The sequence below is a fragment of the Pecten maximus genome, chromosome 5, assembly GCF_902652985.1.
Source record: "Pecten maximus chromosome 5, xPecMax1.1, whole genome shotgun sequence".
NCBI lineage: Eukaryota > Metazoa > Mollusca > Bivalvia > Pectinida > Pectinidae > Pecten > Pecten maximus.
The window spans coordinates 3,748,634-3,775,088 of record NC_047019.1 but is presented as its reverse complement, the minus strand read 5'-3'; the positions used below and the strand labels follow the sequence as shown (position 1 = coordinate 3,775,088).

Below are 26,455 nucleotides of genomic sequence, written 5' to 3'. Positions count from 1 at the left end.
ACTCTCGATTTAGTCATGCTATTTCGCACATACGAAATTCACTTCCAAGATACTGCAAGTAGTAATTTGATTGGTTAATCCAAAAGGTCATCCTGACGTGACCCCTTATGCGATGTCGTAACGTTGTGAGAACGACCATCTAGATTTTAATTAGATTGGATTCAACTACCTGCAGTGGCGTAGGAAGCGGGGGGGCAGGGGGGGGGGGGGGGCAAATCCCCCCCCCCACACTTTTTTCAGTGGGGGGGGGGGGGGGGGCAAACATATCTTTTTGCCCCCCCCACTTTTTGACATCCAAAATCTAAAAAAGGGGAAATACACGAATTTATATATTCATTTCGATAAATATCTGTATATTTTCGAACCGATAATGTTTTCTTGAAGGCAACGATAAAAACTTTATCTTGTACATCCGGAACATTCCGACTTTTATACTAGTATATCAATCCTCAGACCTGTGTGTCTGTCGCCTGCAATAGCCTGGTAAGTCAATATTTATATCTTAATACGAAATTTTGCTTAACTTCATCACATAGATTCAATAAGTTGATGATAATTTGTGAAGTTAATTGAGTTCATAATGAGAACAAGACATAAACACAACATGAATAAGAATGCGCGGTTTTAACGTGAATAGTGATACTAATTACCGACAGGTACGAGGAAATACAAAAAAAAATCGGCTCGCGCCTATGGCGCTCGCTTTATCACTAAATTACTGCCCCCCCCCCCCCCCCCCCCCCTTTCGATTGCAGATCCACAGGGGGGCTTTGCCACCCTGGGACCCGCTGGGCGGCCCCCAGACCTCTCGCAAAAAGGGAAAAAATCGACTCGCGCCTACGGCGCTCGCATGATCACTTAATTACTGGACCCCCCCTTTCGAAAACTCCTGGATCCGCGCTTGATCCCGAATTATCGGAAATGTGCTATATTCATTTTCCGCGGAGGACTTAGACCCCCTTGAACCCCCTATCAGGGCGCTGCCCTGGACCCGCTGGGCGGCCCCTCAGATCCCTCGTAAAAAAAAAAAAAAAAAAGCAAAAAAAAACGTCTCGCGCCTACGGCGCTCGCATTATTACTAAATTACAGGACCCCCCACCCTTTCGAAAATCCTGGCCGGGCCTGGTGATTCATGTTTTGCCATAAATAATATATCCTGATTTGCGTAAATAACTTATTTTGTACTACATAAAATATCATGGGGATGTTGAAATGATAATTATTGCCTAATTTTGCGGAGATGGCATACAATTTGTTTAGTGCGTAAAATTTAAGGTTAAAAAGATTTTTGCCCCCCCACTTTTTGACGACTTCCTACGCCACTGACCTGTATAGAATGATGAATGCGGCAGACGTTGGCAATTCAACAAAAGGTGGTTGGCTCATTAGTCAAAAGATCGATTATTATTTTAACTAATGAGTGTACCAAACATCTTTGCACAGTTCAGAAATTTTCAATTCCTATACAGTGTGGAGGTTCTAGTCAGGAAGCGCGTGCTCGTGCTATATATAGTCCGAATTTTGCTTTGAAACCGTCGGCGATAGCAACGCAAAACATCAAGCCTTTGAATAATTATAGAAGTGTTGATGTACGCGTCAAAAATAAAGGGATATAAAAAAAAAAAACATTAGTACGCAAAAGATTTTGATATTGAATGCAGCCCAGGACCATATTGATAATGCTTAAAGAATTGTACTTTTCTGTTGAACGAATAAAAGTACATTCCTACAACGCTATCCAATGTGACAGCCTACGTGCACGCATGCACAGAGACTACCCAGTGGTTTGGTTAACGTGAATGAGAAGCTCGAATCTTTGTTATAGAATCAATTGAGGTTTCTGTGCACTTATAATAAACTTTTCGATGATATTCAGAGTCTTTTTTTTTCCTGAAGAGAATTTCATCATTATTCACTTTAAAATATTCATATATTAATCATAAATCGGGACACATGACTAAATATAAATGTATCTTTTGAATGTACAGAAAGTGTTCATTTTGATAGTTGCGCTTTTTACATTCTTTTAAAGTTTCAGTGACAGTATATGAGAACCCCATTCATTGTTCCGCGTACACCTTCCTACCAGATCAAGAGTAATATGATAAAGGTTAGGAGTTGGAGTCCGGAGTTGGGATAACATTTGCTAGTACTTCCTGTGCAACCCAAAATATACCTAGCATACACCTCGCGCATTTATCTCGCATGCAGAGAAGTGTCCTTGAATGACCTTAACTGTTGACAGGATGTCAAACAACGCAAGACTAAACCAAACCAAACTCGATGGAGTTGTATTTATATAACTTTTAGAAATTTTTAAATCCATCAAAAAGGACCTTCATCATGTGCAATGATAGATATTTCCATAATCTTTCAATATTGAAACAGCATCCAATCAAATGTGATTGAAATATGGTACAAATAAGTCGGTCTGACTTTATTTCATATTCCCTGCAATGGTTTTGGTTTGGTTTGTTTTTGTTTAACGTCCTATTAACAGCCAGGGTCATTTAAGGAGGTGCCAGGTTTTGGAGGTGGAGGAAAGCCGGAGTACCCGGAGAAAAACCACCGGCCTACGGTCAGTACCTGGCAACTGCCCCACGTAGGTTTCGAACTCGCAACCCAGAGGTGGAGGGCTAGTGTTAAAGTGTCGGGACACCTTAACCACTCGGCCACCAAGGCCCCTTCCCTGCAATGGTGTATCCACTGGCATGGAATTTTCGTATTTATGGAACCTGCTTACCTTTTCTAACCAGCAAGAAATTCAACTGTCCATCACAGCAATCCCCGCATTTACCCAGCAATCAAAAATATCAACAAGGCACAATTTCGTTTGGTGAAAATATAAATATTTATTTGTTAATCTTGCAGACAGGCAAGCACTATGGCAAGCATAGACAGCATTTATCTAAATCACCAAGCAGTGAGAATATAAAACATTCGAGAGATTCTTTAATGTTCAAAAAATATATCATTAAAATTTCAATTTTTATTCATGTTAAATGATGAAATTTTTTTTTTTTTTCAAAAATTTCAAATGCAAGGATTTTTTTTACAGAATTTTAAGTTAAGAGAAAATTCATATTTAACATTTCAATAAAGCTGATAAAATTTCAACCTGTAACAAACTTGTTAAGTGTAAAAATATCAAACTAAACTAAACTGAACTTAAAAAAACAAACAATATACATTTCACACATTCATAACAATTCTTTCTTTTATTTAACATTTATTAACATTTTTCCAAGGAAATGTAACCCCGTCATATTCTGATCTGGTGACTAAAAAATTAAACTCTAAATTTAACAAGAAGTGTTGATGATGATCACACTTTTCTGCTTGGAGCTGTCTCCCTTGTCTTAGAAGAAGCATTTTTTTATTAAGATATTAAAGCTATGTTATAAAAGACCTATTGTAATCAAAACTTTCAATAAGCATATTATGATTTATGTTGTTACTTTAAATAATTTCTGTAATTATTATGCTTGCTTAAATCCACCACAATCCTACAAACCAGTATGTAATGTTAAATTTTGTATGTATTTGCTGATACTGAAATTTTTTTTTGTTATTTCAAAGAAAAACTCCTCAACTAAGATCTCTAAAGATTCATTATGAAAAATTTACAAGATCTTTCTGAACCGACATTAAAATAAAAGAAAACAAAAGCTATTATGATACATCGTAAGCTAAAATATAGAATAAGGCACTGACTTACACATTATAAAACAATTACAGTGGCAACGAAGAAATTACATTTACAAAATACATTTATATCACTCATATATGTACATGTATATATATATAATATAACAGCTCTCATTCCCGATGATCATTACAAACATAAACAAACTTGACAGGAAACCCTGTGCTCCAAGGTAAAATACAGCTTTCTAAAATAAAAATCTAAAATCTATACAAGACTTTACTATTTTACTAAGCTCTATACAAATAGAACATATTGTAATGAGTATTTTGATATTTTGTAATTTATTATGTCCCTTTCGGCATTCAATCAATTTAACTACAACAGTCTCTTATCCTTAAAAATCTTAAAGATATTTTCAATAAAAACATAGTCTTAACAACCACACATTTAAAAAAACCTGTCTGAATTCCGTAAACATATGAATAACTAGTTAATTGTCAGACAAAGGGATCGTTTATATTATATTTCGGTGGGAAGACTTTAAAATTCTATCATAATATCCTTCTTTCAGTGTAAAAATATTTGTTATAATATGTTGAAAATCAAACAATCAAAAGAAACAAAAAACAAACAAAAAAACAGGGCGTTTAATAATTAGTTTCACAAAAATTTCAGAAAACATTCTATATTTGTTATATCAAATATGAAATGTGTCTTTTTTGCAGACAATGCATTTTTGTTTTTCTGAACATTTTTTTTAAGTATTTTGTTTCCTGTGTAAACAATCTCATAAATATCAACTTGAATTAATCTGTCAACATCAAACAAACATAGGCTATTTATGTAATATATTAGTATAAATATGTATTGTAATTATATTAAAGCTAATAAATGACCAAATTTTATAAAAAAAAAAAATTTTAAATGGAAAAACCCAACCAAAAAAAATACATGTACATTTGTACACACATATATGTATTTGAAAGATATCACTTTCTGCTTCGAGCCCACAGCTGTTTGTTCGATGTTCGATATATATTATAATCGATGTTGTAAACAAATTCCCACAAAGGGCTGTGGTAGGAAAATTTAGATTCACAAGATAGCACCCTTTCTTACTAGGCCCTAAGGGAAATCTAATTTACTTTAAAGGAAGGTGATCCTCTACATATCACAGTCAGACCATGTTTTATATTCTTCGATTCAGCAGCTACAGAACTGCCAGTTAATTTTTTTTTTTAATTTTAAAACTGTACCATATAAATTTACAGCACTGAAACGAAATTTTATGGACCCCGGCTCGATGAGCATACGGTATCTTATGATTCTATACCAGGACTTAAGTATTTTAATCGAAACTACCCCATAAAGGCAGTGATGATAAGGGTGGGGGTTGTTTAATACATCATGGATATGTATTTCAAGTCTTATTATTTTTTATGAATACACTCAATCTTTCAATACTGCATATGGATGACACCCCAACCTATTCATACATTCAAAACCATTCCATATCGCAAATCTCTTCAATTTTGAAAAGCTCTGAAATACACTAACACAACCGCTTCTATTCAACAATGCACTTTTTTCTTAATGATAAATTTCATATAATCATTTTTTTTTATAACTGGCCAATATTAAACTGTTTTACTGCGGTTTGGTCAAAGACTTACAATATTTGTAATCAGTCCACAGCTTTGTGGCTTCCACAGATTTTGTACATTCTGGGTTGGTAGTCAAAACATTAAACGATTTGTATTAAACAACTTCCTGTTTTGTTTAATACCCCGATGATTTTTCTTAATGGATTACAATCAGCAACTCTCTTAACATGAGCTATGACTGTAAAATGTTTCTCCAGGAACCTCGGAACACCATCAACTATAGCGACTTTGATTATCTGGAAATTGTATCGGAACCAGGGGCCCATTTGTTAATTTAAATATGCATGTCTTATGGACGAACAACTCTGAAACGCAAAAACAAACCGCCAAGAATTGGATGATTTATAAGTTTCCAACGACAATGTTTTTTCCAGAGGTTTCCTGTTGATGGTAGTTTTCTTGTGAATGTTTCCCAATCCGAAGTTAAAATCGGAATGAGAGGACAAGTCCCATGACGAGCGAGAGGAATGTCGCAACTGAAGCAACAGGAACACTTCCTCCACCAATGGGACGCTGTGATCGGTCATACTCCCTCCACGACTGATACTCTCCGCGCAACACATTCCTGTAACAGACAACGATACACTATATCTATACACTAACACATTCCTGTAACAGACAACGATACACTATATCTGTACACTAACACATTCCTGTAACAGACAACAATACACTATATCTATACACTAACACATTCCTGTAACAGACAACGATACACTATATCTATACACTCATACTCCTCGCAACACATTCCTGTAACAGACAACGATACACTATATCTATACACTAACACATTCCTGTAACAGACAACGATACACTATATCTATAAACTAACACATTCCTGTAACAGACAACGATACACTATATCTATACACTAACACATTCCTGTAACAGACAACGATACACTATATCTATACACTCATACTCCTCGCAACACATTCCTGTAACAGACAACGATACACTATATCTATACACTAACACATTCCTGTAACAGACAACGATACACTATATCTATAAACTAACACATTCCTGTAACAGACAACGATACACTATATCTATACACTAACACATTCCTGTAACAGACAACGATACACTATATCTATACACTAACACATTCCTGTAACAGACAACAATACACTATATCTATACACTAACACATTCCTGTAACAGACAACGATACACTATATCTATACACTCATACTCCTCGCAACACATTCCTGTAACAGACAACGATACACTATATCTATACACTAACACATTCCTGTAACAGACAACGATACACTATATCTATACACTAACACATTCCTGTAACAGACAACGATACACTATATCTATACACTAACACATTCCTGTAACAGACAACGATACACTATATCTATACACTAACACATTCCTGTAACAGACAACGATACACTATATCTATACACTCATACTCCTCGCAACACATTCCTGCAATAGACAATTCAATGATACACTATATCTATACACTCATATATACCCGATACTAAATCCACTTATTTACATTGCTGATCAGTAGGATTAAGTGCTAGCTCACATCTCACATCTAAATGTATTCTAGTAAAAAAAAACAACATTATTTTGTGATAAATAGTAAACCAACAAAACAAGAAATTCATTTAAACTCTTTCATTTAAACTCTTTTTGTGATCAAATTTTTTCCAAGCAACAGAATTTCTGGCCACAAAAACAAGTACAGTATTTCAATTACTTCACTTCTCAACTGCAAGGGATACACAAATCCGTAAAACAGAAAATATTTTTATTATTTTCTAAAATTGTCTGTACAGGTGCCTTGGTAAATCCAACAGGCTAGCAGAAACTTAAATTTACAGGAAAATTCCCAGTCCTGTATCATCAAAACGTTCATGAATTACATGATGCATTCAAAATGCAAATAACAGAAAGTGTCAAGGCCACTCATCGTTCTGTGCATGAGGGATCGAAGTACTGGGAGAAAATCAAGTAGTATATGAATACAAAATGGCAGGAAATAACATAATAAAATAACTATTTGTGTTTTTCTTTAAGTAGTTGTGTATTCCTATGATCATGAAGTCATTTTCATGAATTTATACATAATTAGTTGACATTGAAAAGGTTAATTGTTGCATTAATACTCTGCTCAAGGATGCAGAAATCCTTTTTTTTAAACTCACTAATTGGCATACGATGAATAAGTTTAATTTTTAGATCAGTGAATCTTAGGGTTTAAAATGCCGGTCTCATTTCCTGATAAAACACATCAGGAATCTCTGCAAAATTCCCGTAAATTACTGCAAATTTTTCCTACATATTCAAGGTCATTCATTCAACTTAATGCATTTTTTTCTCAATATAATAATTCATCTGGATCATGATTGGGCATTTGATCTTTGATAACTTTCGTTAGAAGATACTTGTCTCCAATACTAATTGCTTATTACCGATAAATGGGCCTACCTTATCTATTTCGATGATTTGTTGAATCGCATATTCGTGTTACTTATACAAGCATTTCACTATTGACTGTTTTAAACCAAGCAACCTTTCACTTCGTGAAGCTCAACCAGCACAATAGTTTTTGTATTTCTTGGAAAACCACATCAGAACAAGTAATAAATTTTTGCATTTCTTGGAAATGACGCCAAAACCAATCAGAAGTATTCTACTTTCATTTTAAATAACAAATAGAGAAACAACCAAAGATTATAATTATTGATTGCCAAATGACAAATGTTCATCTAAAATCCAGTATTCAACATGCAAACATCATTTTTATAACACATAAGGTCATTTTCCAATTTTTTGCAATAAACTTACCGAGAATATATGAGTAATTACCTCCCCTTGCACAAACCAGACAGAAAGTTAAATAAATTGTGTAAAAAATAACTCTGAATACTCGAGGATAATGCAGTCCATTGCCGGATTTTAACATTTTTTCTATAATATATTTTAAACCTAGTCCAACTTCATTCTTCAACTTACCTGTAGTCGACAATAAGACTGTATAGCCCGGCTGTTAGATCTTTCTTATCTATAAAATGGCGGATGTGGTGTTCTGTAATCTCGGTTATAATCTGGTTATTGAGTCGTAACGCAGATGTCTTTCCAGCCATGGTAAAAAGCTGTTGACAAATTACATCATCAAATATATCAGAATTTCATCATCAGTCACAGTTTAAGTTACTACATCTTCAGGACTAAGTTCAGAATGATGGAAAATTGGTTTCATTTTTAGAAATGATAATTGGAAACTTGAAACTAATCCATTATCAAATTGGTTTTTCTAAATTTAGCATCAAATTGCCCTTTTGTAGAAAATGTATGTACATCTCTCCAGCACATTTATTACATGTCTTAATTTGCTATGAATATTTTTAAAACTGAAAACAAACAAAGCATTTAACAATTTTAAATATACAGTGGAACTTCGTTAACTCGAAGTCGACGGGACCACGAAAAAACTTCGAGTTATCCGAGTGTTCGAATTAAGCGAGTTATCGTTTTTGGTGAAAAGTTTGGTCAATATTTGTCAACATTATATAATCATTATAACTTCGCTCTGTCGCTCATCAGTTTAGTGTGAAGACTGGAAATGTATATGTAATGTTTTGTTATGTCACTTGTAATTTGGTGTAGTTTTGCCGATATACAGTCACGATAAAGTTTCTTTCACTTAGTCACTTCAATAACGATCTGATGTGCAAGTCATGTTTGCAAAAGGTAAACGATAAAACGGAATTCGACAAAATAACAAGTTATTAATGTCAAAACAAATAACCGTTTAAGTTAAACACAGATTGCATACAAAACGTAACAGAACCATTACCTTTTATTGGACATATATAAAATACTGTTTGATCGGCCTACTTACTTTTTATTGATAACCACGCCATTTCCATGTGTATTAGCACCGGAAGTTGGGCTGCGCATGTGCGTATAAAATGTTACTGTAACTGAGTTGGCGTTTTATCCGATTTAATAGACAGCACTGACCGTTACAGTTGTACTCTGAACACCTCGGCAGTAATTACGCTATTGTTTCAGCAGTTTAAAGATTTAATAGGCGCCGGTGACTGTGTCATTTCTACACCTGTAAAAACATCAGCCGGGTAGGTCTACCGGTGTGTCAGAGATTAGTTCCGCTTGAGCGAACGGGTAGATGAGTTGTTGACTATCGGTTGTACTGATATCGGCGACCGCCTTGGGAAACTACCTGATGTAAGTAAAGCAGTACTTTTTATCACCAAGACTTGTTGTTATAAGATTCAACTGACAATTTCTTTTATGAATTTATGAAACACTTATAATAGCATGTAGGTTAGTAGTGCCGATATGTTCAGTATTACAAACGGAATTTAGCTCTTAAAAAATGTCGGCGTTTGCCACCGATCGACGAAAATTATACTTCGAGTTATTCGAACATTTCAAGTAGGATTTTTATTGTTGAAACCAAATTTTTACTTCGTATTATCCGAGTTTTTCGAGTTATCCGAATTCGAATTTTCCGAGTTTTTTTTACTAAGATAAAGAGAGAATTCGGCCGGGACCGGCGAGGTACTTCGAGTTAAGCGGGGTATTCGAGTTATCCGAGTTCGAGTTAACGACGTTCCACTGTATTTAAAATCTCCTTAATCGCTTACAAATGAATATATATATCGATAAAATATAAGATCAACTAGTTTGGTAACATTAAAAAAATACATGATGCCAAAGATTTACAAACACTTTCAGAAATTTTCGATTGCCTTTTCAAAATCATCATCGATGATTGGTTTTATCTTTTTATTGTTTTCAATCTTCGGCCCACCACTTATGACCACCCTATAAAACTTACCGTTTCATCATCAGCAGAGTACATGATAACAATGTTGTTATTGCAGACACCTTTGTTCCAGCGATCATTGGTCAGATTGTAGGTAAAGCTTCGAGCAGCATTCAGAAGATTTTCTGTCGAAGCTTTCTGCCTATAAAGAAACACAGGTTACTGTAACAAAAGTTGGACAACAATGTTTGGCTTTTACTTTCAATGAGTTTCATTACAATTTTGAGAGTCTAATTTAGAACTAAATTCTTTCATTTTTTTTTTATAAAAATTCCATTACAGGGGCATTTCTTCGTTCGCACATCAGAAACATTCACAATTTCTATTGATGAAAGCTATATCAGAATGATGATTAAACGAGTGTTTGTGCTTTTAAGTAATGAAATTAACACGGAAATGTACAGGAGAAAGGCATATCGTATACAAATACTGTATGTTTTTGCGGTAATTAGTGATACTTTGGGTCGAATTAAGAATTTTCAGGATTTATCACTAGAAGAACTATGGTTTATTTTGAGAGTAAAACTGCCTTATTAATGTAAAGATTATAACTTTTACTATTTGGGAAAAAAAAAAATTTCCAGTAAGTTGAATTTTGCCGACATAAACTTTATCCAAATCCAAATGGAGGAATGCCCCTTTAACAGTAAAAGATTATTTTACAGAAAAATTTGTCATATTTTTTAAGCTAACAACATACCCTTCTGGTCGCTTCAACTTCTTGATTAAAGCAACGTTGATGATAGAACCATAGGGTTTCGCGTCATTGGATTCACATCGATAGTCCGAACAAGGACAGGTCGTGTCATTTAAGTAGGTCCCCTCCGCTAGCCAGTCAATAATATCAGCTGTTTGGAGAAATGCAACATTTTTAACATGTTTTCATGACAAATGCCTCAGTAACACGAAATTAACTCGTTGTAAAGGCCTGAAACTTCAAACTAGCATTAAAGCTGGCAAATAAATTGTATCATTCAATTAATTAATTTGAAAACTTTATTTCATCAACATTTGTATGAAATTTCCATGTTATAAATGAGGTTTTTTTTCACTGTTATCAGTTTTACAGCTTTATGTTTAGATATTTTATCAAAAAATCAAAAATTGGAAAAATCAAAATGTGTCAAAAAGGCATGCCCTTTAAAGTCAAAACTAATTTCTGGGGTAGTCCAGAAACTGACTTCAAAGGTCAGATATGACTTCAAAGCCATATTGTCTCTCATGACACTTACATGATAAAATAGATGCATATATGTATATGAATTTGTTTTATTTTTTTCAAATGGCATTCAAGGGCAATATGAAAGCAAACTTAACAATATATATACATGTATACAAAATATCACAATTATTCACTCTTTGAGAATTGATGATGTTCAGTCAAGGGTGTTTACTTTTGACAAAATACTTGACACGGTACATACAGGATCTTGGACATACTGCACATTCTGCTGTTTGCATTTTGATGTTTTTTTTCAGAAGTATGGCTGTTTGCATTTTGATGTTTTTTTCAGAAGTATGGCTGTTTGCATTTTGATGTCTTTTTCAGAAGTATGGAATAGTAATTCAATTCATTTGAAAATGAGAAATTAATATACCTCCTTTGGCTGGGAGCAGATTGTTGGGATCACAGATATAGGCTGGTTTATTCTCGTAGCGACCACAAGCCTTGGGATTGGTGTAGGGGTCCGGCATTTGATTGGCCTCCCATTCCATTCGTACTGTATCACCATTGTTCTGACAATAGCAGGACCCAATCAGCAACAGCACCACTACCAACACATCCATTTCCTGTCAATGAGATACAAATTTATAACATTGTATACAGATATATATATTAGTGGTGTAATGATTCACCGATTTATTGATGTATTGGATCGCAGTGTGGTGCATCGATGCATCGTCTATCCTTGATTTGTATCACGACACTTGAAAATTTGTAGTTATCTCCCTTGACAAACGTAAGCTTACATTTTGTTGTTAACAGCATGCATATGGCTGACAAAGCTACTCTTGTTACTTATAAAGCTGCCTGTTGGAGTTCTTTCAAATCCAAATTATATAAATTCAAGAACGCTTTGTGGGAAACAGACAAAACGTATGTTTTTTTGTAACAAATGTAGACAAAGACTCAAATACACTATGTGTTGGTGATCCGAAGATATAGATTTGAATTTCCTGTCGTAGTTGTACCGAGAGAAATATATATAATATATGTACAATTCGTATCCATGTATGTAAATACATTGCGATCCAGGTATTCATATCATCTTATAGACGACTTCCACAATGATCATGTCAGGGTATAAGGCCGATCGACCATCACTGCGCCATTGAAACTTTCTTTATTAAGAACGCCGATGTGGCGCAGCGGTATAAGCTGCGGGTATTTTTGGCTAGGCGGTTTGGTGTCGTAGATCGTGAGTTCGAGGCCCGGTCAGGGCACGAGTCAAAAAGTTGTCTTCCTTCGTCATTTGTGTTGCTAAGTTATATATATATATATAGGTGCTTACAATTTTATGTAATTTTACCTGACAAAGATATCAGTAATAAACAAACTACATGGTATCCATGCCAGTGGACTCTTGACATCGACTAGCAATTTCAGAAGTCAAATCACCATTTCTTAGAAATCTGAAGGGTCAAAACATGTCAAATAGACATGTCCCTTAAATTCAATCCCAAGAGTCAAATCTGATTTTTGGCAGACAAAAATAAATGTCTTATGGATGCCCTGAAACTAATATTTTAATTTCAATTGATAATTTTATTTCTGTCGCCCTCCAGCTGAAAAGTAAATCATATAGACATCTTGCTAAATTTAAATCTCAATGATCAAGAAATTCTACCATTTCTGGTATACTGTATGAATAACCCAACATTTACAAGAAACTAATATATATATAAACATTTAATGAATATAATGTATGAGGTAGATACAAACAACTAATAAATAATTCTGAGTAACACAAAATGAGTTTATCATGCAGATAAATACTCATATCTAGAAATTGTCTGTTGGATATGAATTAACTCCCGGATCCCACTCACATGTAAATTATATAATTATATATAAGTGTCTGCATGATCTACCTCCTACACGTAACTTCTTGGAAGAGTGATCTACATTTTATTATTTTTTTACAATATCAAACATTAGGTTTGTTTTTGTTTAACATCCTATTAACAGCCAGTGTCATTTAAGGACGTGCCAGGTTTGGAGGTGGAGGAAAGCCGGAGTACGTATATACCCGGAGAAAAACCACCAGCCTACGGTCAGTACCTGGCAACTGCCCCACGTAGGTTTCGAACTCGCAACCCAGAGGTGGAAGGCTAGCGTTAAAGTGTCGGGACACCTTAACCACTCGGCCACCGCGGCCCCATATATCAAACAACAAAATGATATGTATATATATCATTTTGTAGTATTGAAACAATTTTTTTAATATATTATTGATAAAAAGGAAAATGAAATAAAATTTGCATAAAATTGCTTTATTATATACTAAACAGCACCTAAATTTTAAATCTTCTTTCAATGTGTACATGTATATCGCTATTTTCAAAACTTTTAATTTAATTCAGTCTTGTTGCATATAAAAATATAATATTTAAAGTAAGGGCTAACAACTATCTGTTAAATCAGATAATGGCGTTTTCATATGGAAGGAATGTTAAATTTCTCCTACACTTGAGGCGTAAACCACAAACTTACCGGTTTACACAAGTGTGTAGGTGTATATAAAAGGTCTGTGTGTATCATATATTTACATGGTGTACAATTGTTTGTATTCATGTGAAGGGTATGATTAATAATTATTCATGTGATGTGCAATTAAAGTAAACTATAAAAGGTTCAGGGAGAAGAGCCAATGCCTTTCATTTGTACTTGGGTGGATCTAAGCTCGAAAAAAGGGTGAAAGTTCTACATCTGAAACTGTTGACAAATATCGAACAAATTCAAATACCCACTCCGATTCTCTTGTGATTGTTGCCTTCACCTGATAAATCATCTTCTATACAAAATTAAAACTTATTGTTATTAAATAAACTTTAAAACATGCCTTCATTTGAGTTTAGAAGAAACCCTTGCAGACAAGATTATATGACAAAAAAGAATTATTTTTCCCTGATCTACACTTGCAAAATTTTTCATCGTCTGATTAAGACCTTGTACAGGTTTTCTATTACATATAAATAACCAATTTATAAAACTTTCCTTAATCTCATGGAAACTTGTGCAAGATCTATAATAGATGATAAATTACTTTAATTTTCTAAATTAATCATTATAATTTAGCCATTTTTGTAACAAACAAATGAATGTGTAACTATCAAAATTGTAATAAACACGGCATGTGTATAGGTAAAAATCTACTGCAGTAAGCAAACAAATTTACCTTACACATCTGGTTTTGCTTACTACAGTAAACGTAGGATATATATATATATATATATATATATGTGGCCTGAAACAGCTACAGACAATGACCTAGCATGTCACTAATGTCAAATGTTAAAGTGCCCAAAGGAACATATATGCTTACAGTCCGACTAAGGTGTAGTTCACTTTTGTATAGAACCTATTTTACTATTGCAGTACAGCCCATGTAGCCATAATATACAGAAACGCCCATCTCATAGGATGAGAACTATAATTCCCCGGGGCAAACAATGACAAATACTACATGTAGTATCAAAGGGCCACCTTATTTCAGCTTGCTACAGAAAAGTACTGTGTATATATCACTATATATGTGTTTTAAACAGATCTACCATTTACAACGTTACTCATGTTACATTTGAAAGTGTTGCACTAAAAGTTCACTAGCACTGATTTTAAAGATTAAATCATTCACAAATATTGTTGAACTCTCACAGTAAAGATATAAATTGTTTAATTTCAACTGCGCCATGATCGATTGGTTTTAATCAAAATTTGGTTGGATTTCAATACTGTAAAAAAATTAAGTAATTATTTCATTAATAAATATAATTATATGTCAATTAGTAATTACATGAATTTTTTTCTTAAATAAGAGATTTTATTATGGAATAACGGAGGCATGGTGGTCTAATGGTAGGATGCTGGGCTATATATACAGGTAGCTACATGACCATAGGTATGCTATTGCTTTGTATATCCTTGAACAAGATATGTGCGTTCCAGTCGACTCAGCTGTAAATGTGTACAGGTAGTTAGTGCAAGAAACGTCGTATGTAAGTTGGTACCGCAAATATGGCAGCTCTGGCTGTATGTATATGCTCTCAGGGAGTTTACATGTTTAGAAAGACATTAGCTGGTTGCTTATATATATAATATATAGCCCAATTAAAATTTAAGACATGGATAATAATTTCTGAACCCCATGCACTGAAACGGCTATGTTGTTGTGATATAGCGGAATGATAGCAGTACATAAAACTCTGATTATTACTATTAATATTATTTAATTATAAAATAGTCACTGTTCAGGAATCCAAATAATTTTATTCCAGCTGGCATCAATATCACAGACAGTGAAAATACCCACCAGTGTACATGTGTTGTGACCACATGCACTATATACTAGTCTAATAGTGAATTTTGAAGAAACAAACTCATCTCATTCAGGGCATCCAATAGACCCATGATTTTTAGCCATTTCAGAAGTCAAATCACTATTTTTCAGAAATTTGAAGGGTCAAAACATATTCAGATATATAGTCATGTCCCTTCAAGCCTAAGAGTCAGATCTGATTTTGGGGAATCAAAAACAATTACTCTCAATACAAGGTTCTACTGGAGGACTTGCATGTTATATTATAATGCTAAGTCGCAAGATCATATTGTATGAATTGTCTAATATAACCAAATAGGAAACTTGTTCATTAGTTACTGGCCATGGTAATATACCCCATACATATCTCGGTTCTCCGCCTATTTATAGCTAGATTTACTTTTAATAGTCAGCGTCTTTATCCCAGTCAAAGCCAGTATATATTGCAGGTGTTGTTAATTAATAATGTATTAATTTATGGTATGTATGCTGAAGGTAAATTATGTCTGTATTAATACAGACACTTTATATACAATTTAAAATCCAAAAATATAGTTCAACTCCATATTTACGGTCATTCATTATATGATCAAGTTCATTCAGCAACTCAATTCCATTGATTAACATGCATTACAGCAGCAGTAGCTATATATATAGTGCACCTGACTAATTAGACAGCTCCCAGGGGCGTAGCTGGGCCCTTGATTAAGTGGATTCACGAGCACCATAGGCGCGAGTCTGAAATTTTTGGAAAATTTTAATTTGAAATTTTGAAAATATTAAAATGGAGTTCAAACAAAGTCGAAGGTCCGACTTTTCCCCCAGTAAACTTTAATTTTCATTTCTGTTCCTGATGTGTCAGTGTCACTATATGGTTCTACTATTGTATACAAGGTGCATTTGACTTCATATTGATACAATTTTTTTCTGTGAAAAGTTAAGTGGATACACCTGCGTACTTGCGTACAGGCAGTTATAACTATATAGCTCAGTAGCCATGAGTATATAGTAATTTATACTGTCAAACTGTTCATTAATGTGGAAAATCGGACCCCCCCCCCCCCCCCCCCCCCTTGTTTTTCCCCTCATTTACTAGCCTCAGTACTCAGTAAACTGAACCTCTTTTTTAAGGGGCACCTCTCAATAGGCCTAAGTAATATATTCCCCAGATTATAACCCGAGTTTGACAGACAAGGATATTTTTTCTTTAGTGAAGTTCTGTCATTCTGTCCAACAATACAGCCATCCATCCATGCATGATTCATTTATAATCAACGGGACTTTACAAGTCTAGTGTTGTGATACTGTAACTGGCTACTGTGGAATGTGGTGATTCAGGCGAGTACCCATCCCACAAACAAACTCTCAAAAGTTGTACAAGCTACTTAAATCAACCCCTCAATCACGTTATAAAGTGCCAACATAACAGAATAAAATATTAAGACATACTTACTCAACTTTTTAACAAGATTGCCGTTCCGACTCGATAACAGGTAGGCCTAAACCCAGTGGCTACTGTCTACTTCCTAACAAGGCAATCCAGCATCTGCCGGGAGTTTCTATCTTCAGGGGCAGGTAACTCTCGTTTAGTTTTGTTTGTTTGCTAAGAAAATTGTACATGAGATAACGTGAATACAAAAGCAATCAACCTGATACTTTACTTATTTAATTCGTTAAAGACAAACACTTTTATAATGTAAAATAACCACATAGTATTGATTTAAAATAGCCCATGTCTCTTGTCACTATTATGAGCTATATGTAAATAAATTTAGTGTCGTTTCTTCAAGTCCGATGTGGTCTAGTGGTTAGGATTTCTGGTTTTCACCCAGACGGCCCGGGTTCAATTCCCGGCATCGGAACATTATTTTTTTATTTTTTATTTTTATAGCTTTATAGAGCTATCATAATACACTGCTCATCTTCGCTTTATATTTAAAATATGAAACAATTAATAATTCAAATAAATATTTAACTGTTGACATCTAGGTCACTAAATATTATGCTGGGCCTAAAATCTTTATGAAGAAAACAATAATATAAAACAGTACCACACACGAACTATGGTACATTTATTATTACCATATAATCATTGCATATTTTATTCAATGAATTACTTACTTATTTTAGTCTGGCTGATTAAACAAATCACAACATGGGATGAAAAATTATATTGTAATTATAATTTTAATTACCGTAGTCTTCATTGTTTGGAGATCCTTTACATCATTTTAATTTATTTTCAATCAATGTTAATTATTTGTAGATTCTTTGTTTTCTTTTCATTTATTTTAAATTAATCTTTATTATTTGGATATCCTTTCATGTTTGTGTTTGCTTAATTAGTTTTAATTGATCTTCATTTTTGTGAGATCCTTGTGTTATTTTGATTAATTTTAAACCAATATTATATTCATTATTTTGAGATCCTTTGTGATATACAGGTATGTACATGATAAACTTACTATCAGGATATACACAAATTAAAACAGAAAATATATAAATGGTTCCATATTTATTCTTGAAATCACATAATAATACAAGATGCATGCTCTTATAATGTAGATAAGATTTATCTTAACATCAGGAAACCTGTAATATGATAAAAGGTCAAAGATACTTTTGTGAAAAAAAATATCATTAAAATGGTAACTTTAAATAACACTGAAAAAGTTGGAAAATGTTGACTAATAATGTGCCTGTATTCAAATTAATCCTTAATTATTTTTGACAGGATTAGTTTTAATGCAGTTGCAAAATTTCAAATGGCGTACATTGAAAATAAAATGAAATTATTTGCTAAATATTTTCAAAATAACCTACAATGCAAGTGATGAGTTTGCCTGGCAATGCGAGATCATAAAAAGTTGCCATAAGGAATTTCATGTGTTTCTACTAAATAATTAATTTAGGTATTAAGTATGATTTGTAACAGGATTTAGAAAAAAAATATATGATAATTTGTACTTTTAGCAATAAACAAAATATTTAGGACAAATCCTGTAGGAATTAAGAATTTGAATTAGAAAAAAAAAGTTTTAAAATTCTTAAAACTACTTACGATATTTAGATACTTAAAATACCCTGTTATGATAATTCATTCGTAAATCAATTATAATGATTACCAAAACACCCATTGCAATAAAAGTCCCATTAAAATTGATAAGATTGAAAGAGATAAAATAAATACTGGACTTCTTCCTTTAAAGCAGCCAACATATTTGACAAGGTACATAACCAAGATTTATATTCAATTACACAATACAGCTGGGAAACTCATTTTTCAATTTAAACTACAAGGAAAGACTTGGCCAGCACTATACTTGACATACAAATTTGTTGATTAGTTTCAACTGCAAATACTGGATTATCCCCCCTTAGGTTATCAAAATATTCAGTACTAGAACATTATAAAGTAAAATGACTTGGATAAACAGCTCCCTTTGTCAAAAAGTCGTCAAATATTTACAGTAAATTTTATATAAGAGACAATTAATAACTTACAGATTACTGACAACTGTGTTGTAATTTCTATCAAACAATATGATTATCATATTAGATTCATCCTAAAAAAATAAGCCCCTTCGAATTCGGGTGTTAAAGTTTAGTATCAAAGTTTATGGCGGGCTTATTTCTTTCTACCTGTAATATTTTTAAAATTGATGATTTTGCAAAGATGAATAAAGGGGGGTTTATTTGTGGGAAGGGGCTTATTTGTGGGCAAGGGCTTATTTGTGGACAATGACTTACTAGTGGACAAGGGCTTATTTTGGGACAAGGGCTTATTTTGGGACAAGGGCTTATTTGGGTACTGGGGCTTATTTGAGGACGGGGCTTATTTGTGGACAAGGGCTTACTTGTGGACAGGGCTTATTTGTGAATTAGGGCTTATTTGAGGACAGGGGCTTATTTTGGGACAAGGGCTTATTTGGGTACTGGGGCTTATTTGTGGACAGGAGCTTATATTATATGTTGGCATCTACCTGGTATGTGTGGACAGGGCTTATTTGTGGATAGGGTCTTATTTGTTTTTTGTAATGAACACAGTACAACAGTACCTCCTAAATATGACAAGTATATTACTTCTATTATAATATATAAATACAAATCCCCCCTTATAACAATATCCAATATAGAATCTTAAGTGTTGGTAATTACACATAAACTCTTTAATTTAAAATCTCATATGTTTAATATAATATTCTTATATTTACACCGTATTTGCTGATACTAATCACACAATGAGTACATTTTCCAATATCTTATACGACAGCGAACAAAGTCATAATAACACAACCTCTTTTTTGTTATACATGTACATGTATATCCTTTTGTTGATAATGCCAAGCTGTCACACGAGATCAGTAGACAGATGTGAGGTACAAAAGGATTATGAAGGACACCCACAAGTTCCACAACATGGTCCTTCGCTATAACCCGACTACAGAGTTTTAAATATACCCCTGAACAGCTAATTATTGTAGATTAGCTTAAAGGGGCTAACAGACGTAGAAGATTACCCCACAAGGAAACCAAATTTTTGTCCATAACTGTTAAATTTTTTTCAGACATACACACCTTTGTTACTATTTTTTTTCATAAAATAAAGATAAAACCTATTCAAACTTCTGCAGAAAGTTGAATCCCTAAAATGAGTGTATTAATCATGTCTTTGATCATAGCTTGATAATCAAGTGAGATGCTCTGATGTGTCTGACCCAAATTTTACTGTCCCATACATAGATAATATACCAACTAGGTCCAGTAATGAGATGGACCTGTTGGCCACGTTGAAATATTTTAACACCTCCTCCCTTGCAAAAAAATCTGCAAAATGTTTGAACCAAATGTAGCTCTGTACAAGCTCCATACAGGCTACAATTAAGTATAACTGTTGGATAAATCAGAAAAAGAAAAAAGAAACTGTTTGTTATAATTTTATGCCCTTGCAACTGCCAAGTTCATATGAAGACTGTTGAAATGTTGCAAAATACATTATGTATGTCATTTTTAGATGACGGTCAATCACGGTAAGATATGTGACGAGCAGTATCTCCAGGCAAATTAAAGCAAACACAAATAAATTTCTACCTGAACTGAGGAACAGTCACTCAAGATAACTGATGAGGTTCAATATCTCCAGGAAAATCAAACAAATTTTGTCTGTGAGACTAACTAAGGGTCAATAACTGAGTTATTGCCTGAAGCAGAAAATACACGTAAGAAAATAATGTAAATGAAAACTAGATTGAAAATTTTATTCCAGAATTTAACAGATTATATTCACAAAATCTGTCAAACCCCTTTAAGTCTTCTGACCCTTCTTTGAAAATTATTTACTTGTAAATAAATTAAGTAAAATAGAAATATTTTCAAATCAAACATACCATAATTGACATGTACAAACAGAATAAACACTTCTAAACAGAGATGTAAATTTCTAACCGGGTTATTCGATGTACAGTATGAATGTTCCTGTTCAAATATGTTGAGTATATTCCTTATCAGGAATTTGTTTTAATTTTCATACATGAGATGAGAAAACACAACAGATATGAGCCACTCTGTATAAAGCTGATTTCCCGTGAAAAAGATCTCTGACTTCATGATACTGTGTCGGCCAGACACAGAAATAGATATCTCGCACCCCTACTACACTGCTAGAAAGGTATATTGTACATTCTCGGCCAGCAGTTGAATGTATATTGTCACAGGCCCCGAATCTTTCCATTTCTCGCTTCCTTTCTCCATTCCTAGCCAAGATTACCTCCCCTTTCGCTTCCTTTCTCCAATCCTAGCCAAGATTACCTCCCCTTAAGCGTATAATAATATACAAGACTTGCACCGATGACATCAATTTGTAAAATACACTTTAAAAATGTTTGCTCCTTTTTTAGTCAGGTTTACAAGAGATCAAATTAACCCTTGTAAAAGGTTAGAGTTCTCTTTAAATATTTACACTGTTTTTTATTTAAAATTTAATTATGTGGCTCAAGATAAATGTTCGACCATCACAAAGGATTGCTCACACTTTTGGAATGATTGCACCAGTATTGTTAAAATCTTATAAGTCGCCATTGGTCCAGTTTTTTGTGTCTTATTCACATGCCTGTCCGAAGTGCACTGTCATGGTGCACATCAGACTTGTCTTCCAGTCGATGGTATTGAATGTAGTGCATTGCAAAAGTAAGAGTGTTAGCTCCGATTGGAAAAATATCTTCAAAAATTCAAAAAGATGAAAATTTTCAGTCTTCCCCCACCTCTTCTATATGTTTTATAATCTCTTTCTCTACCATCTTCTGTCTATCACAGAATCCGAGTCGACCTTTTCCAAAAGAATTTGGCCCAGCCGCTGTTGGCGTGTCCCTGTGAAATATAAATCCAATTGAAAGATACTTGCTCCATTTAAATTACATGTAATTCAAAATTTATTCAAGATTTAAATTAAATATTCAATGTGATCATATCAATCAGAGAATTCTATTATTTATTTCCTGAACAAGTTTAACAATTGAGATTTTGAGTCCTTAATTCATATCTTTCCATAAAAATTTTTATACAAACTTTATATTGATAAGTTTTAGTAAGTTACTGGTTTACCGTCACATGACTCCACCTATTGCCAGGTTTTGTCACATCAACTGTTGTCAGTGTACTGTCGGCAATGTGGATCAATTTTAAGTTATCTAGGTACCATTTGCTACCCACATGCCCATGTAACTGGGTACGATCTTATTCAGGGTGCATACAGACCTTGTCAAAGTTCAATGCCATGTAGAGACTTTCCAGTGCTCTACTTAAATTTTCCCAAAATCCTTTAACACTGAATATACTTCATTTTATGTTAACAATTTTTCCAATGCTAAATACATCATACATATTTTTCATGTTTGATTTCAGCACCGATTCAATTCACACTACAAATGTCACTTTTGAATTTACAGACAAAGATTTAACTAATTAGTCTTTCTTCAAAACTCAGACTGAAAGAATATTTGCCAAGATTCATGTCTAGGTAACGATATATTATTTAAGAACTGTTCAAGGTCAAAAGTAAACTCCAGGCAATTCAAATCCAGATTGAGAAATTTAAGAACTTTTCATGATAGTGTGCACCCTGTTATTGTACTGATGGGATGTTGGAAACGTGGATTTTACCTGCCAATGTTTCTCATCCTCATCTTGGCTTCAGGTGGCATTTCTTCTTCGTCACTCTGAAAACAGATAAAAATAGTTACATTCCAATTATCAAATAACATACAACTAGGTTTATACAGTCCGTTTCTGCAATTTAATTTGGTACTGAAGAAGCCCAGGAGGGTGAAACCGGTCGACAAGTACCTGAAAAAGTAAGAAAGCATCCACCCTTTATGCTGTTGTGATGGATTCATGTTTCTGATCTGAATTGCAACATTTAAGGCATAAATCTCAACACACCTGCAGATACATAAATACAGGCCTTGAAAGTCTAAGTCAAGGCTTGTCTGAAAACAATATAAAATCACTATGTCTGTCATTATTTCATACATGAACAACTGGGATCCAACTGGTCTGTTTGTACTGTGATAAAGAAAACGGTCCTGTTGTCACTAAGTACCTGGTAAAGAGTGAAATACAGAATCCAAAACCCTACATGTATTATATATATATACACCGTATAGCATGTTGTTCAGCAGTTTTAATATTGATACAGGGCATCCAGTAGACCCTTGAGAGTATGTTTTTGACTCCCCAAAATCAGACTTGAATCTTGGGATTGAAGGAACATGACTATATGGTCTGAATTTTTCTGCTAAAATTCAGTCATGTATATATTATAAAACTTATACTTTTCACCAAAATTCAGACATTTACAGTCACCAGTGGTGATATACGGTTGTATATGTTTTGACTCTTCAGATTTCCAAGAAATAGTTATTTGACTTCAGAATTTACTAAAATTCAGATGCCTTGTTGATAGCTAGTACTGGCAGTAGCTGACTAGCCACAACCACAACATACTGCACATTGTCAACAAAAGTCACACTAGCTAGAAAGGTATTTTTGTACAAATAGTAATCACAAATTACCTTAACGATGACAAATCTTGTCCATCAACATTCAAGAATATAATTTTCGCATTTTTCATTCAAAGAAAACATCTTCAGAAATATGAAACATTTGCCTTTTAATTTAGATACTCACTATGAATATAAATTTGCAAGGACAAAACAGCACTATGAAAATATATGGAATAATATCATTCCTTCTGGATAAGAAATCTGGAATGTACAGTTATTTTACACTAAGAGATCAAGTACTCACATCTTCTGCAAACGCTTTGGCTACAGCTGCTGTTTTGGGTTTGACCGTGGTAGAGGTCTCTTTGGGTTTCTGAAGCAACAGAAAGAAAGACTGATTAATAGAAGGTGGACATACACTTACTCCCCATGAAATGTTGCTTAATTAAGAAACTTACATCACATGTACATGACATTCCCTCATTCATTCATGATCATGATTTACAAAGTGTAGTTATACTATAAATCAAGGCCTGGCCTCGGAAATCTATATTGAAGTATCATTGTATGATACTGAGCACTGATGATGAGCACTTAGAATTGAATACAACTATAGAGCTACTGACAGTTTTATTACCTTGGTAACTTAAATAGAAGTTTTATTTCATCACTCTAAATGATATGACTCTTAATGCCAATGACATATAGATACATGTAAATGTAATAACTGTTTTGGGTCATTGTTTGAATAAGAAATTCTCAATTTGCTTGAATCCACACTTATATTTAATTCCAGATAATAATTTATAAACTGATCATTATAAATTAAAGACAAAATCACTTTTTCCTTAATATCACCTTCCATATATATAGCATCTAGATGTGTATTTAAAAAATATTTTATTCGTTATCCTGTTAGACTAATAAAACAATATAGGGTACTTTATGATGAAAATCACTGCACAAAAACAATTTATATCGTTAAAATGTTGTCACGCAAAATCTCCCACTTTGAACAATCCCTTGGTGGGAGATCTTTGGCATCTCAAGAGGGTGGCAACCCTAGCCTGCAATGTTAAAATTGTTTTACATTTTGAACATGACAGTTGTTCGACTGATGGTAGGCTTAGCCCTGCCTGTCACTTGGCAAATATGGGTTGAAATTGACTACAGTGTACTTTATCCCAGGTACCCACTGGCTAGTAATCAGGGTCCTGTGTACAAGTGTTGACTTTTGTAGAAGAATATCAAAGTTGTACCACAAAGAAAATTCAGCCAGACAGACACTCTGACAGATATTGTTTTACAGACTTGTCAACTTACCTGTGATGCTAAAGACATTTTTATAGGCAGGACACTCTGTTTAGGACTATTGCCTAATTGCACACTATCCACTGGCTTTTTCATACTGAAATTTATCGCAAACTTTTTCTTTTCCGTCGGTTCGCCTTCATCCTCATTTGTAGCTTTCCTCTTGTTTGGACTTGTGATGAGAGCTGATTTGTTGGCATTGTTGGGTGAGTATTTGCCTTTGCTTTCATTGTCTGCATCTAATTCAAAATTACTGAGAAATATTAGAGAGGCAGTTATTAATACACTCTAAAGATAAAGAAAATATTTCTGTGGCAAATCAACTTGAAAAAAAAAACCTGCACAGAAGAAAATACCTATTGTCAATCAACATAACAAAATGTCTCATTCTTAGTTGACTATTAACACATATTGAGATATTCGGATACTTTTGCAGGTGCCTGTAGTCTGCATGAGTTTAACAAGTTCTTCATCGATATCATTAAGTACAGACCAAATATTGAAATAAAGTGATAAATCTACATGCAAGTTCCAAGACTTGAACTCATAGAATTTTGATATAGGATTTACAGAATTTCTGGAAATATTTAACTTGAAAATGTCACATGCGAGTTGTCATTATACAAATGGAAATTTTAGCTAGCCTGATCATGAGCCACATGCACATGTACAGTACTACACAGGGGCTTGTTTTGAGACTTTGAGTAATTACATGACATCAGTTCATAACCACAACACTATAAAATTAAGTAATCATATAATTCTGAAACACTTTTTTCTATATGTCGATAATTCCGATTTTTATTAAGTTTCAGAATTTATATTATATTTGAATACTGAATTTATATAGTGTTGTAGATTTTTGTAACTGATGCCATTTGTTACTCAAAATCCCGAAACCGAGCCCTGTGTCTGTGGCCTGAGCTAGTAAGGTGGCCTAATAGCCTACTCTATACTATTACATAGACAAATTGTATGCCTGTTACAATTTGTAACAATGATAGGTATATATAGGCCTAATTACACCACAGCCTTGGACAGGGACATATTGAGATACATGCATGTAATTCTAATTTTTAGCGACTCCACGTACGCGTACGGTACACACTGAAATGATAGCAACAATAACTAGTAAAGGTAAGGTATGCTTTTACAACTTAACAACCTAATATTCATTTTGTTATGTAGACAAGCAGACGACCCGGACCCAAAACATGTATGAATTATGAAATGTTTCATGCTGATAATTATAAGACGCATGCATTGACTTGGAAAGCAACTCGACAGTTTTGGACATATACGTCAACAGGAAGCCTTTGTTAACAACGCAAAATGTTGTCGTACTTATGTCTGTGTTACTATTGCGCATTTGCTGCCATTAATGTGCTGTACTAATTATTCAAATGGAAATTATATTTCTCCTCACCTCTGGCAATGAAAGTGTCGGCCATATTAGTTTGAGC

The 26,455-nt window shown here is 33.8% G+C and overlaps 2 protein-coding genes and 1 non-coding gene across 4 annotated transcripts; 1 reads left to right on the top strand and 2 right to left on the bottom strand.

Moving 5' to 3' along the window:
• Positions 1-2,827: 2,827 nt before the first annotated feature.
• On the bottom strand, positions 2,828-17,241 carry LOC117326890. Of its 2 annotated transcripts, none has more exons than XM_033883688.1 (6): positions 17,135-17,241; positions 11,740-11,932; positions 10,842-10,989; positions 10,154-10,283; positions 8,302-8,441; positions 2,828-5,878 (listed from the first exon to the last, which is right to left on the bottom strand). In XM_033883688.1, exons 2-6 carry the CDS (start codon positions 11,927-11,929, stop codon positions 5,737-5,739), a joined length of 750 nt encoding a protein of 249 aa, XP_033739579.1. In that variant the 5' UTR covers positions 11,930-11,932; positions 17,135-17,241; the 3' UTR covers positions 2,828-5,736. The 2 variants fall into 2 exon arrangements, with proteins under 2 accessions (XP_033739579.1, XP_033739580.1); XM_033883689.1 differs by lacking the exon at positions 2,828-5,878 and adding an exon at positions 6,494-6,530.
• Positions 17,242-17,471: 230 nt separating this feature from the next.
• On the top strand, positions 17,472-17,543 carry Trnae-uuc. The gene has a single exon. It is a non-coding gene; the product is annotated as a tRNA-Glu (tRNA).
• A 640-nt stretch (positions 17,544-18,183) lies between these two features.
• Positions 18,184-26,455, bottom strand: LOC117326889 (PEST proteolytic signal-containing nuclear protein-like). Its single transcript, XM_033883687.1, has 5 exons — positions 26,419-26,455; positions 25,005-25,231; positions 23,986-24,054; positions 22,840-22,895; positions 18,184-22,047 (listed from the first exon to the last, which is right to left on the bottom strand). The coding sequence occupies exons 1-5, from the start codon at positions 26,441-26,443 to the stop codon at positions 21,927-21,929; spliced, it is 498 nt and encodes a 165-aa protein (XP_033739578.1). The 5' UTR covers positions 26,444-26,455; the 3' UTR covers positions 18,184-21,926.